Source organism: Helianthus annuus, chromosome 14 (genome assembly GCF_002127325.2).
Source record: "Helianthus annuus cultivar XRQ/B chromosome 14, HanXRQr2.0-SUNRISE, whole genome shotgun sequence".
NCBI classification, from domain to species: Eukaryota; Viridiplantae; Streptophyta; class Magnoliopsida; order Asterales; family Asteraceae; genus Helianthus; species Helianthus annuus.
In genome coordinates this window covers 63,913,697-63,932,603 of record NC_035446.2, presented here as the reverse complement: position 1 = coordinate 63,932,603, position 18,907 = coordinate 63,913,697, and the positions used below count along the sequence as shown (strand labels likewise).

The window sequence follows — 18,907 nt, the reverse complement described above, 5'->3', positions numbered from 1 at the left end:
TCCAAAAATCCGATCCGTAATATCCAATATCCGAATCCGAAATATCAAAAAAAATTCAGATATCCGAAATTTCGTATATCCGAAATTTGGATATCCAAAAATTCGGGTATCCAAAAATTTAAATTTTATTATTTTGGATATCTGAATATCCAAAAATATGGAAATAAAATCTCGATTCAAAGTTTTTTACTTGACCCATGCCAAAAGTTAATCGTTTCCAACCTGCCCTTTTGTCACGTCCATAATATATATACATACATATATATATATATACACACATACATATATATATATATATATAAAGAAAAAAGATAGTTACTAGCTTAATTAGGGGCAACGTATCTAAACGTCCCGCTACCTGAGTCATTATTGACTTCCCACCATCTGGGACGAGTTCACCGGTCCAAGGTCCAAAGTCTGAAACTTTGGCTCGAAAATCTTCGCTAAGTAAAATATTGGACGATTTAAGATCCCGGTGTATAAAGCTCTGATGAGCCAAAGAGTGAAGATATTCCATACCTCTAGCCACAACCAATGCAATACTTAACCTCCTTTTCCAAGAAAGTGGTTCCAATTTGAAGTTTTTCCAATGAAATAGATGCCTACTTAATTCACCTTGAGGCATATATTCATAAACAAGAATTCTTTTGAGCCCTTGAGTTGAATACCCTAAAAGTAACACCAAATGTCTGTGTCTAACCTTTGTTAAAACTGAAATTTCTGATTCAAATTCATCTAATGCTTTGTTGCAAATCACAACAGATTCCATTCTTTTGACTGCTATTTTTTTTTGCCGTCGTCTAACTGGCCCTTGTAAACGACCCCGAACCCACCATGCCCGAGCTCGCTTTCTTTTGCGAAGTTTTGGTCACATTTTTAAAACTTGAACTGAAATGATCATGTTTCTAGACTTGATTACAGGGACTCACTCGAACCACTTCCAACACTAGCAATCATCTGTGTGTCCTTGGCAATTGAAATCCCGACTGTGTTATCCGAGTTAAACAGGTCCAGGGGTGAATAACAACTGAGCTCGGTGGTTCACTTGAGTAAGCTTTCTTCAATTTGCATAAGTAGAAACCTAAAGGGACGGTTAAAAGCGCTAAACCAGCAAAAGCCGCAACAGGAGTGAGGGACGGAACTACATCTAGTTTCTTCTTTAGCTGTATAGCGGGAACACCACCAATGCCCAAATCACCAGTACTAGGAGTAATCCCAGGTGATAGTTGGGTGCTGCTCTCGTGCTGGGAACCCGAGGGTGAACTGGGTTTAGGAGGAATTTTCGATGAATCTGATTGAAATAGTGTGTTCCCACCTAAAACAAGTTTCATGGAGGGATTGTACTTAGGCTGAGGAGGGGAAAAATTATTGTTGCTCAAATCCAACGCTTTTCGTAACTGGTTTAATACGTTGGGATTTGTTGTGCTGAAAATGATTGAAATTAGGAAGGTGTAGATGAGTGTTATGGTTAAAATGAGGGTGCATGTGTGGCGGTGGTAATCTACCATTGGTGCACAAGGTGTAACCGGTGCTGCGGCAATGAGGAGTGAAGTGGTATGAAAGTTAGAGGTGTTCAAAACTATATGTATCCAAAAATCCGATCCTGAATATCCAATATCCGAATCCGAAATATCCAAAAATTCAGATATCCGAAATTTCGTATATCCGAAATTCGGATATCCAAAAATTCGGGGATCCAAAAATTTAAATTTTATCATTTTTTGGATATCCATATATCTGAAAATATGGAAATAAAATCTCGATTCAAAGTTTTTTACTTGACCCATGCCAAAAGTTAATCGTTCCCAACCTGCCCTTTTGTCACGTCCATAATATATATACATATATATATACACATACATATATATATATATAAAGAAAAAAGATACTTACTACCATATTTAGGGGTAACGCATCCAAACGTCCTAGCTACCTGAGTCATTATTGACTTCCCACCACCTGGGACGAGTTTCACCGGTCCAAAGTCTGAAACTTTGGCTTGAAAATCATCGCTAAGTAAAATATTGGACGATTTAAGATCCCGGTGTATAAAGCTCTAATGAGCCAAAGAGTGAAGATATTCCATACCTCTAGCCACATCCAATGCGATACTTAACCTCCTTTTCCAAGAAAGTGGTTCCAATTTGAAGTTTTTCCATTGAAACAGATGCCTACTTAATTCACCTTGAGGCATATATTCATAAACAAGAATTCTTTTGAGCCTTTGAGTTGAATGCCCTAAAAGTAACACCAAATGTCTGTGTCTAACCTTTGTTAAAACTGAAATTTCTGATTCAAATTAATCTAATGCATTTTTACAAATCACAACAGATTCCATTCTTTTGACTGCTATTTTTGTGCCATCGTCTAACTGGCCCTTGTAAACGACCCCGAACCCGCCACGCCCGAGCTCCCTTTCTTTTGAGAAGTTTTGGTAACATTTTTTATGACTTGAACTGAAATGATCATGTTTCTAGATTTGATTACAGGGGACTCACTCGAACCACTTCCAACACTAGCAAGCATCTGTGTGTCCTTGGCAATTGAAATCCTCACTGTGTTATCCGAGTTAAACAGGTCCGGGGGTGAATAACAAGTGAGCTCGGTGGTTCACTTGAGTTAGCTTTCTTCAATTTGCATAAGTAGAAACCTAAAGGGACGGTTAAAAGCGCTAAACCAGCAAAAGCCGCAACAGGAGTAAGGGACGAAACTATATTTGGTTTCTTGTTTAGCTGTATAGCGGGAACACCACCAATGCCCGAAACACCAGTACTAGGAGTAATCCCAGGTGAAAGTTGGCTGCTGCTATCGTGCTGGGAGCCCGAGGGTGAACTGGGTTTAGGAGAAATTTTCGATGAATTTGATTGAAACAGTGGGTTCCCACTTAAAACAAGTTTCATGGAGGGATTGTACTTAGGCTGAGGAGGGGAAAAATTATTGTTGCTCAAATCCAACGCTTTTCGTAACTGGTTTAATACGTTGGGATTTGTTGTGCTGAAAATGATTGAAATTAGGAAGGTGTAGATGAGTGTTATGGTTAAAATGAGGGTGCATGTGTGGCGGTGGTAATCTACCATTGGTGAAGAAGGTGTAACCGGTGCTGCGGCAATGAGGAGAAAAGTGGTATGAAAGTTAGAGGTGTTCAAAACTATATGTATCCAAAAATCCGATCCGTAATATCCAATATCCGAATCCGAAATATTCAAAAAATACAGATATCCGAAATTTGGATATCCAAATATTCGGGGATCCAAAAATTTAAATTTTATCATTTTTTGGATATCCAAATATCTGAAAATATGGAAATAAAATCTCGATTCAAAGTTTTTTACTTGACCCATGCCAAAAGTTAATCGTTTCCAACCTGCCCTTTTGTCACGTCCATAGTATATATACATATATATATACACATATATATATATATATAAAGAAAAAGATACTTACTACCATATTTAGGGGCAACGTATCCAAACGTCCCAGCTACCTGAGTCATTATTGACTTCCCACCATCTGGGACAAGTTTCACCGGTCCAAAGTCTGAAACTTTGGCTCAAAAATCATCGCTAAGTAAAATATTGGACCATTTAAGATCCCAGTGTATAAAGCTCTGATGAGCCAAAGAGTGAATATATTCCATACCTCTAGCCACATCCAATGCAATACTTAACCTCCTTTTCTATGAAAGTGGTTCCAATTTGAATTTTTTCCAATGAAATAGATGCCTACTTAATTCGCCTTGAGGCATATATTCATAAACAAGAATTCTTTTGAGCCCTTGAGTTGAATACCCTAAAAGTAACACCAAATGTCTGTGTCTAACCCGCCATGCCCGAGCTCGCTTTCTTTTGCGAAGTTTTGGTCACATTTTTTAAAACTTGAACTGAAATGATCATGTTTCCAGACTTGATTACAGGGGACTCACTCGAACCACTTCCAACACTAGCAAGCATCTGTGTGTCCTTGGCGATTGAAATCCTGACTGTGTTATCCGAGTTAAGCAGGTCTAGGGGGTGAATAACAAGTGAGCTTGGTGGTTCACTTGAGTTAGCTTTCTTCAATTTGCATAAGTGGAGACCTAAAGGGACGGTTAAAAGCGCTAAACCAGCAAAAGCCGCAACAGGAGTGAGGGACGGAACTACATATGGTTTTTTCTTTAGCTGTATAGCGGGAACACCACCAATGCCCGAATCACCAGTACTAGGAGTAATCCCAAGTGAAAGTTGGTTGCTGCTGTTGGGCTGGGAACCAAAGGGTAAACTTGGTTTAGGAGGAATTTTCGATGAATTTAATTGAAACAGTGGGTGTAGGAACATTATACGACCTGACGAGTCGATTAGAAGAGTGCTCAGACCGAATCAGAGGCGGAATTCATTGATTCGATCTTTGTTTAGCTTGATTTCACTATTTAACTACTGATTGTATTGATAAAATCACAAGTACAAGCAGTCTTTACACCGGCAGCACCTCGGTATGGAATTGCACACCTGTTACAATGGATTCGCTTATGTGACCTATATATAGGATAGATGGTTTCGCTCCAATGGACATGTCCATATGAGCGAAACCTTACATGTATGAATAAGCGAAACCTCCACTATGTCCCTATAAGCGAAACCTTCATACTAATTACATACATTCTCCAATTTTCTCGTAAAACGTGCCCTAATCTAACGTTTTAATACTAAGACTTGATCCAAGACGAAGTCAACAGATGTAGTGCACCAACAAACTCCCCCTCAGATGTTGACGAGTCATTCATCAAGTTTTTTTACACCTTCAAGTCTACACTTCTTCAGTCTTGATCAGTCTCTAGGCTTCTCTCTTTCTAACTAAGACTCGAACGAAGATGTAGTCGACAGACAACTGCACCAATAGTGGGTTCCCACTTAAAACGAGTTTTATGGAGGGATTGTACTTAGGCTGAGGAGGAAAAAAATTATTGTTGCTCAAATCCAACCTTTCTCGTGACTGGTTTAATACGTTGGGATCTGTTGTGCTAAAAATGATTGAAATTAGGAAGGTGTAGATGAGTGTTATGTTTAAAATGAGGGTGCATGTGTGGCAGTGGTAATCTACCATTGATGCAAAAGGTGTAACCGGTGCTGCGGCAATGAGGAGAGAAGTGGTATGAAAGTTAGAGGTGTTCAAAACTATCCGTATCCGAAAATCCGATCCGAAATATCCAATATCCGAATCCGAAATATCAAAAAATTCGGATATCCGAAATTTCGTATATCCGAAATTTCGTATATCCGAAGTTTGGATATCCAAAAATTCGGGTATCCAAAAATTTAAATTTTGTTATTTTTTGGATATCCGAATATCCGAAAATATGGAAATAAAGTCTCGATTCAATGGTTTTTACTTAACCCAAGCCAAAAGTTAATCGTTTCCAACCTGCACTTTTGTCACGTCCATAATATATATACATATATACATATATATATATATACATATATACATATATATATATATATACATATATACATATATACATATATATACATATATACATATATATATATAAAGAAAAAAGATAGTTACTTGCATATTTAGGGGCAACGTATGCAAACGTCCCAGCTACCTGAGTCATTATTGACATCCCACCATCCGGGACGAGTTTCACCGGTCCAAAGTCCGAAACTTTGGCTCGAAAATCATCGCTAAGTAAAATATTGGACGATTTAAGATCCCAGTGTATAAAGCTCTGATGAGCCAAAGAGTGAAGATATTCCATACCTCTAGCCACATCCAATGCAATACTTAACCTCGTTTCCCAGAAAGTGGTTCCAATTTGAAGTTTTTCCAATGAAACAGATGCCTACTTAATTCACCTTGAGGCATATATTCATAATCAAGAATTCTTTTGAGCCCTTGAGTTGAATACCCTAAAAGTAACACCAAATGTCTGTGTCTAACCTTTGTTAAAACTGAAATTTCTGATTCAAATTCATCTAATGCTTTGTTGCAAATCACACCAGATTCCATTCTTATGTGTTACGCCCAAAACTTCATCTTCCTAAATGTGATATTATCATACTATAATTTAACAAAAATTGGGCATGACCCGTCCATAAAACGAGCATACCCCTGTTTTAAACATAATCAAACTAGTTATAATTCTACGATTCATTCGACAAAATACTACTAAGAACCAATACAACAAATTTTGGACTAAAAACATTTGAACAAGCTAGCGGAAGCGTTTGGTATGACATAACATGAACACGCGCACGCTCCGATTCTCCAAGTCGCCTGAATTGAGGGTTTACCTACATTCAACAACAAAGCTTTAAAAAGTTAGTCGCTATACTTGTTTGCTTATAAAACAGTCATTTTAATTCCATTCATGTACATACTCTCATTTCTCTTACGCATTCGATTTCCCAATTAAATGGGTATCACATATATTCTCATACAACTAACCTGTTAGTAGGTGGTGACGACCAAACATAAAATATTGTATAAACTAAAACGTCCATAGTATATTCTAACCGTTTAAGTTACTTCAACCCGAATATCTTCCAACACTCAATCATTTCATTACTATATCGACACTTCGAAAGTCCGATATTCATAAACCTGCACTTTCAACATACTCAATAATAATTTGGTTAGCAAACCCGTAATCTCCACATATTCAAGTACTACATTTTCATAAAAAGGTCGCCAACCATTTATACATCAATTTAACTACAACACTATGTACGCCTTTCGCATAATTATGTACATACATATATTTATATATATTTTCTATACACATCACGCATACTTGTTTATACGACTTAAACTCACCATGACTCCAATTATTCATAATTATATACCATCCTATTCACTTCATTTAAATTAACACACCTCCCTAGTCACACATATGACCGTCCGATAATAGACTTACTTATAAACAAGTTCCATTCGTTACATGCTTACATAATCATGTCTACACATATTTACTTACATCCAATTCTTGATTAACCTACTCGCATTCGATCATCATACTCATATTTTAATTATATGGTGCTTAGACTTGAGTTTATAACCCAAAAATATTAGTTAAGAGGAGTTTATAACGTATCTATTTAAGCCCGAAGGTCAAAAATAACAAAACAATCAACTTTTTGGAAAACTGCCGCCGTAAGCTTACGATTCAGTTGTTTGGTCCAAACAGCAGCTACGTTCTGTAGCCTACGACTGAACTATAGCTTACGATTTGGCTGCTCTACCGCTTATCCAACTTTGTCCGTTTACGCTAAAACTTGAGTAACTTTCACACCGTTTACCCGTTTAACCTCCCGTTTCTTCCTACATGATTATAAATTAACCTTCTATCATGTGAACTTGAAATCCAACATCCGAGTTAAGAAATTTCTTAACTTATACGTATTCGGCTTGTTATCCATCTATGAATTATTCGATCCTTTCGTGCATTTATCAAAATAGTCTATCGATTTGACCTCAACTTCATATGAACTTATTAATTAAAACATTATATTACTTAAACAACTAAATAAGTGATTATAGAGATCACTTACCTTATGCATCCCTATTCGCTCTCGTTTCCTCATGTCCTCATGACCCGTTAATCCTTTATGCTTCCATCCATCTCGACATGATCCCTATACTTTTATTTCGTTGCATCCAAATTCTTGTTAGCATACAAAATTATACATATGAACGATCATATCAATTTACATTTCACATTCGGCTTCATTAACATTTCAACTAGCATATGGTACTACCTTCTAATGCATGTTTCTTACTAAATCATTTCATCAAACTAACAACATCATTCAAGTTGAACTAATTTAGTACTATTCTTGAACCCAACATTATCCTTACTAGAAAATCCACATATCATACAATGACACCACTTTCACCCCTCGATCACAACTACATAATCAACTAAATGCATTAGGAGTGCCATATCTTTATGCATAGAGTACAAGTTCATCATACTAACAGTCAACTTTTTCCACATGATTTCTATTTTAAATACACATTTCATGTTAGTTTGATAACAAATATATTATTATTTCCCTCTATACTTATTTACCCACAATTTGCATACTATTTTTACATATTGTTGTCATTTAGACATTTCATCAAACACTTGGTGTGCATACACCATTTAATGCACAATGTACAACTATTTCATGCTTAATCTTCAAAGTTCTTACTTCCAATCATCAACACAACCAAAACATTAAGCTAGCTTCATACCATATTCCGTCTAACTTGCAAGAGTTCATCTTATACAACATAATCAATCAAATTTACACATGATTTGAACATGGGTGATTCACCCATGTTACTACCTTCACTATCAATGGTGGTTCCAACTTAATCATCAAAATTACTTAAAATCCTTCATAATTCAAGTCCTATTTGATGCTTCTAACACATATTCATGAGTAATTTCACACAATTTCATGGGTTAAACATAAACCCACTTTATACAAGATCATAAAATCTGAAATTACAACTTACCACATGTTTCATATAGCTTTTTGATGTAGAATCTCTGCACATGCAAGAGAATTAAGGCTGGATTTTGCTTCAATTCTTCAACATTTCATCATCATGAGAAACCCTTCTTGGCCCTTGGCTTGCATCGACACCAACATCAGACTTATGTCTGATGTTTGTGATCTTCCACTACTTAACCAAACTTTAATTAAAATGTACAAGTTCAACCCTTGTAGTTTTGATAATTTATTTATTTCCTTCTTGTAACTAACATAGAAACATAAACTAGGTTAACTAATCCTAGTTAAGTTATTTCACACATAATTCTAGTAAATGCCTTATTTATCAACTATTAGATTTTGGGGCATTACAGTTATTTGTCCTCACTTGTTCTATTGAGTTTTCATTTTTGGGGCGTTACAGAATCCCACATTTAGGTACCATATTACTATATATTCTTTAGAATCCCACATTTAGGTACCATATTACTATATATTCTTTAGAATCCCACATTTAGGTACCATATTACTATATATTCTTTAGAATCCCACATTTAGGTACCATATTACTATATATTCCTTAATCACATTAAGTTTATTATTATTTATTGTGTCTTTTATTTTTGGGGTGTTACAAGTCTACCCCCCTTAAAAGAGGTTTCGTCCCCGAAACCTTTCTTATTCCAACTGGACCAGTTCTATTCCTACTTTTTCATCTTTTCATTCACAATGCTTACTACCACAGGGATGCATTCGAGATCTTGGCACGAGTTTTATTCATTCATAAACGTCTTTGTACGCATTTTCCCTCCGTTCTCAAATCAAGTAAATTACTTTCATAATCGCATTAAAGTCAGAATCTGATCCAGAGCTCTTATTAGTGTCGTCTTCACTTTATAATGCTAGCTCCTTGCACATACCATTACTAGCGCTTCATTCATCGAACTTGTTCCAAGTGTATACAGTTATTAATCATACAAACTAAGTCTATGGCTTGTTTCTAACATCCTATTTAAGCATATTACATTCATATATTTACTAACCAAAATAAATCGGTTTAATTTCATACTGCTCATACATCCTATGCTATCTTTCATGTTGTTCACCACGAGCCATCCAAACATTCCATTTCTATCATTACTTTTGATTACCTTTAAACTCATAGGGGGGTCAATACATTATCATATGCATACTATAATCATTCAAAGACTTATTATTTAAATCGAAGTCACCCTTCTTCAACTTACTTATCCGTACATAATTCGAAGACTAAGTATTATTTCCAAGGTTACTATTGTTATATGTGACAACTCGTATTTAACCGTTTCTGGTATTACGTGTTAACTGTATGAACTATTGGTGATTTCGTGATAATGTTACATGTTACGTGAATGTTTTGCATTATGTGTTTATATCACACGAACCGCACAACTCCCACTTGATTCCATTAACCCTTTCGGCCCTACACGACTCGAGATCTCAAGGACGGCCCATTGAGGGTTTCGGCTCACTACACTTGGACTCGGCCTGCTCCCTTTAGCTCGGTTATATGTTTATACTTACACACACTATTAGGGTTTCTACTTCTCACAACTTCGCAACCAAGAACACACACAAACACTCAACTCTCTCGACCGACTCGGAACCAAGGCAGCCGAATAAACCTTCTCATCCTTACTGTTGGATTCGAATCACCCTTTATCTTTCGGTTAGTGGTTTGTTAACCTGTTAATACTTGATACCGAATATTGTAGTTGTAATATTGATTGATGATATTTTTACTTGATTCGTATGTTGTATGAATACGTGATGTCCGGATGGAAGGTTACTGTTTTGCCATTGTTCTTGTTATTAATCAGTTCGTATATATAATTGTAACCGGCTGTGATGTTTATGAGTAGTGATTATGATTTACGTTGCATGTTAGTCCATAAATTGATTAATCACATGAAACCGATGATAGGGTCTACATGTGGGTAAACAATTGTTCTTGATGATGATTAGGAACATGCTTGAATATGGATTAATTGTTGATTTGATCTGTTTGCGAAACTGCCTAATCTGTTTGCTGATATTACGGAACTGATTGAGCTGATAATAAGGAAACTGTTACAAGCTGCTAGTCTCGACACGGGTTGCGAGTCGAGAACCCTTAGTCTCGACTCGAGACCACATTGCCAACACAACAGCACAACCCGAGACCTGCATTGCGAGTCCTGTTGCGACTCGAGACCTGACTCGAGACCACCCAGTCTCGAGTGATTTAGGCACAAGTCGAGACCTCCTTTGTTGCGACTCGAGATCGCTAGTCTCGACTCGAGACCAGTTACACTTGCACATTATTATTATTGGACTTGCACTGTCACGAGCCCAACCGATTGGGCTGGATACTTGGACTTGTTTACGTGACTGCTATTGGACTGCTATGAATACTTGTGTATGCCATGATTATATTTGCCACAATGCGTGTAGAACCTATGTGCTATATTCGAATACGAAGCTGACTTGTATGATAACCATGCTAGGACGTGGTTGATCACCCTATAGCTTACTCGAACTTTCTGTGTATCTGCCGAGCAAACCAAGGTGAGTTCACACAGCCAAGGCATGGGGTTCCCGGGTGGGAATGGGAATTGATGAATTATTGTGTATACTCGGATGGTTGAACCTAACGATAAGATACGACTAGACTAGTAACACTTATTGAACTGATCTTCGCACACCTGCCAAGGGTTGGCCACGATATTATGACTGACTTCGCACTCCTGTCTTAGGAAGGCCGCGAACAAAATTTACTAATCTTCGCACACCTGCCGGGTAGGCCGCGATACAAATAAACCTAGTCTAGAATACTTGGGAAGAATATCCCCTAATATCTTCGCATACCTGCCTGGGAGGCTGCGATGGAAACCAATACGATACATGACATCATGAACGAACATACTATTACTCACACTATACTATTACTGAACTGTTAACTGTGAACTCGCTCAACTAGTTGTTGACTCTCTGCTGCATGCCTTGCAGGACCTTAGGTACTTATGGAGCTTGCACTAGGAAGGAGCAGGTCGTTGTGGAGCATGGATCGTGGATGCCATGTTAAAACGTTTAAACAATCAAACTTAACATTACTTTGGGTTTACATTTACATACTTTGGATTTTCATTATTACGCTTCCGCTATTGATACTATGTTTGGTTTAGAACAACAATTGTATTGAATTGGGTTTTACGAGCTATCTTAATTATATTATGCTATGTTCAATATGATTGATGGCTTGATCCTGGTCATGTCACGTCTCCAAGCGGTGGTACTCCGCGTGTGGATTTTGGGGGTGTGACAGATTGGTATCAGAGCTATTGGTTATAGAGAACTTGGTTTTAATATGGGAAAAACGTTTTTATTAAAACTAGACTATAACCAGAACAGTGCTCTCAACGATCCACAACGACGCTTCGCTCCACGTGCAAGACTCGACATCCTAGGTAATAAGGTTCATGTTTATTACCTGCTTGCTAGAACTACATAGAACTTTGCTCGTAGTATGCTAGATTACATTGCTTCTATACGTCGTTACATGAGAACACCTATGTGCTTACACTCTTCTGTCATCGCACTACTCGTGAACCTTTCTCACAAATATTGCCTTTGATGTGAAGATCAATGGCCGGACGCGTTAACCTAACACAAGCCCAGTTGGCGGCTCTCATTCAAGAACAAGTTGCTGCGGCACTTGCAGCTGCACAAGCAGGTAGTATACCCTGCGGACAGGATACACATTAGGATCTTTGGATCCTACATTCCTAAATCAACGTTTGTATTTAACATTGTCCTATTCTACGCACAATAGGTCAACACGCGCAGCAACCTGTCTGCACTTTCAAGAACTTCATGGACTGTCGTCCAAGTACTTTCCGTGGCACCGAGGGGGGCAGTGGGACTCCTCCATTGGTTTGAGAAGCTAGAGTCAGTGTTTGAAATGTGCGAATGCCCGGAGGCTCGCAGGGTTAAGTATGCCACTGGCACGTTGGAAGGGATTGCGCTAACCTGGTGGAACACGCAAGTTCAGATCCTAGGGTTGGCGGCTGCTAACGCCACACCTTGGGAGGATTTCAAGGAATTGATTAAACGTGAGTACTGCACACGGGACGACATTCACAAGTTAGAGGATGAGTTATATCACTTGAAGATGACGGGGTCAGAGATTGAGGCTTACACGAAACGGTCAAAAGAACTGGCCATCTTATGTCCCACGATGGTGGACCCTCCAGTTAAGCGCATTGAGTTGTATCTCAAGGGGCTTGCACCAGAGATTCAGAGCCACGTGACGTCGGCTAACCTCAACAATATCCAAGACATTCAGCGTCTTGCCCATCGACTCACCGATCAGGCAGTGGATCAGAACAAGCTGCCAAAACGCATCAGTGCTACTACTACCGCTACTACTACTCCAGCTACTACTTCTGCCACACCCAGCGAGAAAAAAAGAAAGTGGGATGGGGATTCCAGCAAGGGATCAGCTTCTGTCCAGTCCCAAACGCAGCAGCGCCGCACCAACGACTACCATAGTCCGAATCAGCAATCATCAGGCAGTCAGGGGCAGAGTGGATACCGGGGGATTCACCCGTGGTGTAATAGGTGCAGCAAACACCACAGTGGAAGATGTCGCAGGGAACGTTGTCAAAGATGCCTCAAGCCGGGTCATGAGGCTAAGGATTGTAGAAGCTCGCGACCAGCCAATCAGAACCAGCAACTCCCACCGCCATCTCCACAGAACCAGCAGCAGCAGCCACAGCGCGGAAACCGGGGATGTTTCCAGTGTGGGGCTGAAGGTCACTTCAAACGTGATTGCCCTCAATTGAACCAAAACCAGAATCGCAACAACAACAATCAGGGCAACGGGAACAACAACAACAACGGGGGAAACAACAACAACAATGGCAATGAAGCTCGGGGTCGTGCTTTTGTGCTGGGTCGAGGGGATACAATGAATGATCCCAATGTGGTTATGGGTAAGTTTCTTCTCGACGATATTTATGTTACTGTCTTATTTGATTCGGGTGCTGATACCAGTTATATGTCCTTGAAAATGAGTAAATTGTTAAAACGTACACCAACACCCCTAAACACCAAACATGTCGTAGAGTTAGCAAATGGTAAAAGTGTAGAAGCCACGCATGTAATCAAGGGTTGTAACATCGTTTTAGCTGGTCAGACCTTCTCGATTGATCTTGTACCCATAGTTCTGGGTAGTTTCGACGTCGTCATCGGTATGGATTGGTTGTCCCAACAACATGCAGAGATTTTATGCAAGGAAAAGATCATTCGTATTCCTCGCTCTAGTCAGGAACCTCTCGAAGTTCAAGGCGACAAGAATGGTGCCGTGGTTGGCATCATCTCTTTCTTAAAGGCGCAGAAATGTTTACGAAAGGGGCACACTACAATTCTGGTACTTGTCACTGACGCACCAGCAAAGGAAAAGAAGCTGGAGGATATTCCAAGTGTACGTGACTTTCCTCAGGTGTTTCCTGAAGAATTACCCGGTTTACTGCCTCATCGCCAAGTCGAGTTCCAGATTGAGTTAGCTCCAGGAGCAGCACCCATAGCCCGCGCACCGTATCGTTTAGCTCCAACCGAACTGGAAGAACTGTCGAAGCAGCTACAAGAGCTCTTGGAAAAGGGCTTTATTCGTCCGAGCTCATCGCCTTGGGGAGCTCCAGTACTCTTCGTGAAAAAGAAGGATGGCACTTTCAGGATGTGCATCGACTACCGAGAACTGAACAAGGTGACGGTGAAGAACCGTTATCCTCTTCTGCGTATAGACGACCTATTCGACCAGTTGCAGGGGTCGAGTTACTACTCCAAGATAGACTTGAGGTCAGGGTATTATCAGCTGAGAGTCCGAGATGAGGACGTCTCAAAAACCGCATTCAGAACTCGCTACGGTCACTACGAGTTTCTTGTCATGCCATTTGGGTTAACGAATGCGCCTGCCGTATTTATGGATCTGATGAACAGGGTGTGCAAGCCGTACCTAGACAAGTTTGTGATTGTCTTCATCGACGACATTCTGATTTACGCCAAGAGTCAAGAGGAGCACGAACAACACTTACGATTGATTTTGGAACTCCTTCGAAAGGAACAACTGTACGCCAAGTTTTTGAAATGTGACTTCTGGCTTCGTGAAGTCCACTTTTTAGGCCATGTGGTGAACAAGGATGGGATTCATGTCGATCCGTCCAAGGTAGATTCGATCAGAAACTGGCCTGCACCGCGTACACCAACGGAAATACGCTAATTCTTGGGTTTGGCGGGTTATTACAGACGATTTATCAAAGACTTCGCCAAGATCGCACATCCGCTTACACTACTGACACAGAAGGGTGTCACGTACCGTTGGGGAGACTCCCAGGAAACCGCTTTTCAGTACCTAAAGGATAGGCTTTGCAGCGCACCTATTCTCTCATTGCCAGAGGGCACGGATGACTTTGTGGTTTACTGCGACGCGTCGATACAAGGGCTTGGGTGTGTATTGATGCAACAGGATAAAGTTATTGCCTACGCTTCGCGGCAACTCAAGATCCATGAACGGAACTACACGACGCATGATTTAGAGCTGGGAGCTGTTGTTTTCGCGCTTAAGATATGGCGACACTACCTGTACGGTACCAGGTGCACAATTTACACCGATCACAGGAGTCCCGAGCATATCCTTAAGCAAAAGGATTTGAATATGCGTCAACGAAGATGGGTCGAATTACTGAACGATTACGAATGCGCCATCAAGTACCATCCAGGCAAAGCCAATGTTGTGGCTGACGCTCTCAGTCGGAAAGACACTCTACCTAGGCGCGTACGAGCCTTGCAGCTCACTATTCAGTCCAGTCTTCCTGCACAGATACGAACTGCTCAGATAGAAGCTTTAAAACCCGAAAACGTCAAGGCTGAAGCCTTACGCGGCTCAAGGCAACAAATGGAACTAAAGGAAGACGGTGCCTACTATGTAACGGGGCGTATTTGGGTCCCACTATATGGCGGTTTACGAGAGCTTGTGATGGACGAAGCACACAAGTCTCGCTACTTGGTACATCCAGGGTCGGATAAAATGTACCACGATCTCAAAACAACATACTGGTGGCCTAGCATGAAAGCCCACATCGCTACTTATGTCGGCAAGTGTTTGACATGTGCAAGGGTCAAAGTGGAGTATCAGAAACCAGCGGGCCTACTTCAGCAACCCAGGATACCACAGTGGAAATGGGAAGAAATTTCCATGGATTTCGTTACAGGCTTACCTAGATCTCAGCGTGGGAATGATACCATATGGGTAATCGTGGATCGACTCACCAAGTCTGCACACTTCCTGGCTATAAAGGAAACGGATAAGTTCTCCACTCTCGCAGACATCTATCTTAAAGAAGTTGTTTCAAGGCACGGGGTGCCCACCTCCATCATTTTGAATCGGGATGCACGATTCACGTCAGAGCTATGGCACAGATTCGACAACGCATGGCGGCAGCATGCGACCGTCAGAAAGCCTACGCGGACAAGCGTAGGAAGCCTTTGGAATTTCAGGTCGGGGACCGGGTTTTACTTAAAGTCTCACCCTGGAAGGGTGTGGTTCGTTTTGGCAAACGGGGCAAACTAAATCCGAGGTATGTCGGACTGTTCGAAATCATTGAGAAAATAGGCAAAGTGGCCTACAAGATAAACCTACCAGCTGAACTCGGTGCAGTTCACAATGTTTTTCACGTGTCAAATCTGAAAAAGTGCCTGTCAGATGAAACCCTCATAGTTCCTTTTAAGGAACTCACTATCGACGAGCGGTTGCAGTTCGTCGAGGAGCCAGTTGAAATCACGGACGGGGATGTTAAGGTCCTCAAACACAAGAGAATCCCTCTTGTCCGAGTTCGTTGGAACTCCAAACGTGGCCCAGAGTACACCTGGGAACGCGAAGACCAGATGACAGAAAAGTATCCCCAGTTATTCGGAACCAATACAACCACTACTGAGGCTAAAGCTACTACTGCGGAATTTCGGGACGAAATCCCAGATCAACGGGGGGAGGATGTGACACCTCAGGAAAACCAGTGAACGATAGAACTTACCTAGCTTCCTCAGTGAGTGTGTAGCAAATTTCGGGACGAAATTTCTTTTAAGATGGGGATAATGTGACAACTCGTATTTAACCGTTTCTGGTATTACGTGTTAACTGTATGAACTATTGGTGATTTCGTGATAATGTTACATGTTACGTGAATGTTTTGCATTATGTGTTTATATCACACGAACCGCACAACTCCCACTTGATTCCATTAACCCTTTCGGCCCTACACGACTCGAGATCTCAAGGACGGCCCATTGAGGGTTTCGGCTCACTACACTTGGACTCGGCTTGCTCCCTTTAGCTCGGTTATATGTTTATACTTACACACACTATTAGGGTTTCTACTTCTCACAACTTCGCAACCAAGAACACACACAAACACTCAACTCTCTCGACCGACTCGGAACCAAGGCAGCCGAATAAACCTTCTCATCCTTACTGTTGGATTCGAATCACCCTTTATCTTTCGGTTAGTGGTTTGTTAACCTGTTAATACTTGATACCGAATATTGTAGTTGTAATATTGATTGATGATATTTTTACTTGATTCGTATGTTGTATGAATACGTGATGTCCGGATGGAAGGTTACTGTTTTGCCATTGTTCTTGTTATTAATCAGTTCGTATATATAATTGTAACCGGCTGTGATGTTTATGAGTAGTGATTATGATTTACGTTGCATGTTAGTCCATAAATTGATTAATCACATGAAACCGATGATAGGGTCTACATGTGGGTAAACAATTGTTCTTGATGATGATTAGGAACATGCTTGAATATGGATTAATTGTTGATTTGATCTGTTTGCGAAACTGCCTAATCTGTTTGCTGATATTACGGAACTGATTGAGCTGATAATAAGGAAACTGTTACAAGCTGCTAGTCTCGACACGGGTTGCGAGTCGAGAACCCTTAGTCTCGACTCGAGACCACATTGCCAACACAACAGCACAACCCGAGACCTGCATTGCGAGTCCTGTTGCGACTCGAGACCTGACTCGAGACCACCCAGTCTCGAGTGATTTAGGCACAAGTCGAGACCTCCTTTGTTGCGACTCGAGATCGCTAGTCTCGACTCGAGACCAGTTACACTTGCACATTATTATTATTGGACTTGCACTGTCACGAGCCCAACCGATTGGGCTGGATACTTGGACTTGTTTACGTGACTGCTATTGGACTGCTATGAATACTTGTGTATGCCATGATTATATTTGCCACAATGCGTGTAGAACCTATGTGCTATATTCGAATACGAAGCTGACTTGTATGATAACCATGCTAGGACGTGGTTGATCACCCTATAGCTTACTCGAACTTTCTGTGTATCTGCCGAGCAAACCAAGGTGAGTTCACACAGCCAAGGCATGGGGTTCCCGGGTGGGAATGGGAATTGATGAATTATTGTGTATACTCGGATGGTTGAACCTAACGATAAGATACGACTAGACTAGTAACACTTATTGAACTGATCTTCGCACACCTGCCAAGGGTTGGCCACGATATTATGACTGACTTCGCACTCCTGTCTTAGGAAGGCCGCGAACAAAATTTACTAATCTTCGCACACCTGCCGGGTAGGCCGCGATACAAATAAACCTAGTCTAGAATACTTGGGAAGAATATCCCCTAATATCTTCGCATACCTGCCTGGGAGGCTGCGATGGAAACCAATACGATACATGACATCATGAACGAACATACTATTACTCACACTATACTATTACTGAACTGTTAACTGTGAACTCGCTCAACTAGTTGTTGACTCTCTGCTGCATGCCTTGCAGGACCTTAGGTACTTATGGAGCTTGCACTAGGAAGGAGCAGGTCGTTGTGGAGCATGGATCGTGGATGCCATGTTAAAACGTTTAAACAATCAAACTTAACATTACTTTGGGTTTACATTTACATACTTTGGATTTTCATTATTACGCTTCCGCTATTGATACTATGTTTGGTTTAGAACAACAATTGTATTGAATTGGGTTTTACGAGCTATCTTAATTATATTATGCTATGTTCAATATGATTGATGGCTTGATCCTGGTCATGTCACGTCTCCAAGCGGTGGTACTCCGCGTGTGGATTTTGGGGGTGTGACATTATACATGCCATGCGTATCTTTTCTACAATATTTTGTTCAAATGAACATGGCCAACAAGCCGAGCATAAGAGTTAGCATTTCTTAACGATACTTGCCGTCTCTCACATTCTATCAGAATTTCCACAGTTATGTGCATTCAGGTTCAATATCACCCGACGATCATTACGAACATTTAGAAGTTCACTTCACATTTTTCATTACGGTTTGTATATACATATTCTACTCTGACGCAT

The 18,907-nt window shown here is 40.4% G+C and overlaps 1 protein-coding gene across 1 annotated transcript; it reads right to left on the bottom strand.

Moving 5' to 3' along the window:
* Positions 1-3,815: 3,815 nt before the first annotated feature.
* Positions 3,816-5,988, bottom strand: LOC110906755 (receptor-like kinase TMK3). Its single transcript, XM_022151838.1, has 3 exons — positions 5,920-5,988; positions 5,585-5,821; positions 3,816-4,238 (listed from the first exon to the last, which is right to left on the bottom strand). Exons 1-3 carry the CDS (start codon positions 5,986-5,988, stop codon positions 3,816-3,818), a joined length of 729 nt encoding a protein of 242 aa, XP_022007530.1.
* Between the last annotated feature and the right edge of the window lie 12,919 nt (positions 5,989-18,907).

Bases quoted from the DNA above. Each gene is read 5' to 3' on its own strand.
- LOC110906755 (XM_022151838.1), bottom strand. From the start codon at position 5,988: ATGGAATCTGGTGTGATTTGCAACAAAGCATTAGATGAATTTGAATCA. The intron at 5,822-5,919 runs GTTAGACACAGA...TGAATTAAGTAG, and splicing joins AAATTTCAGTTTTAACAAAG to GCATCTGTTTCATTGGAAAA. The intron at 4,239-5,584 runs GTAGCTGGGACG...TTTGGTTCCCAG, and splicing joins GGATGTCAATAATGACTCAG to CCCAACAGCAGCAACCAACT.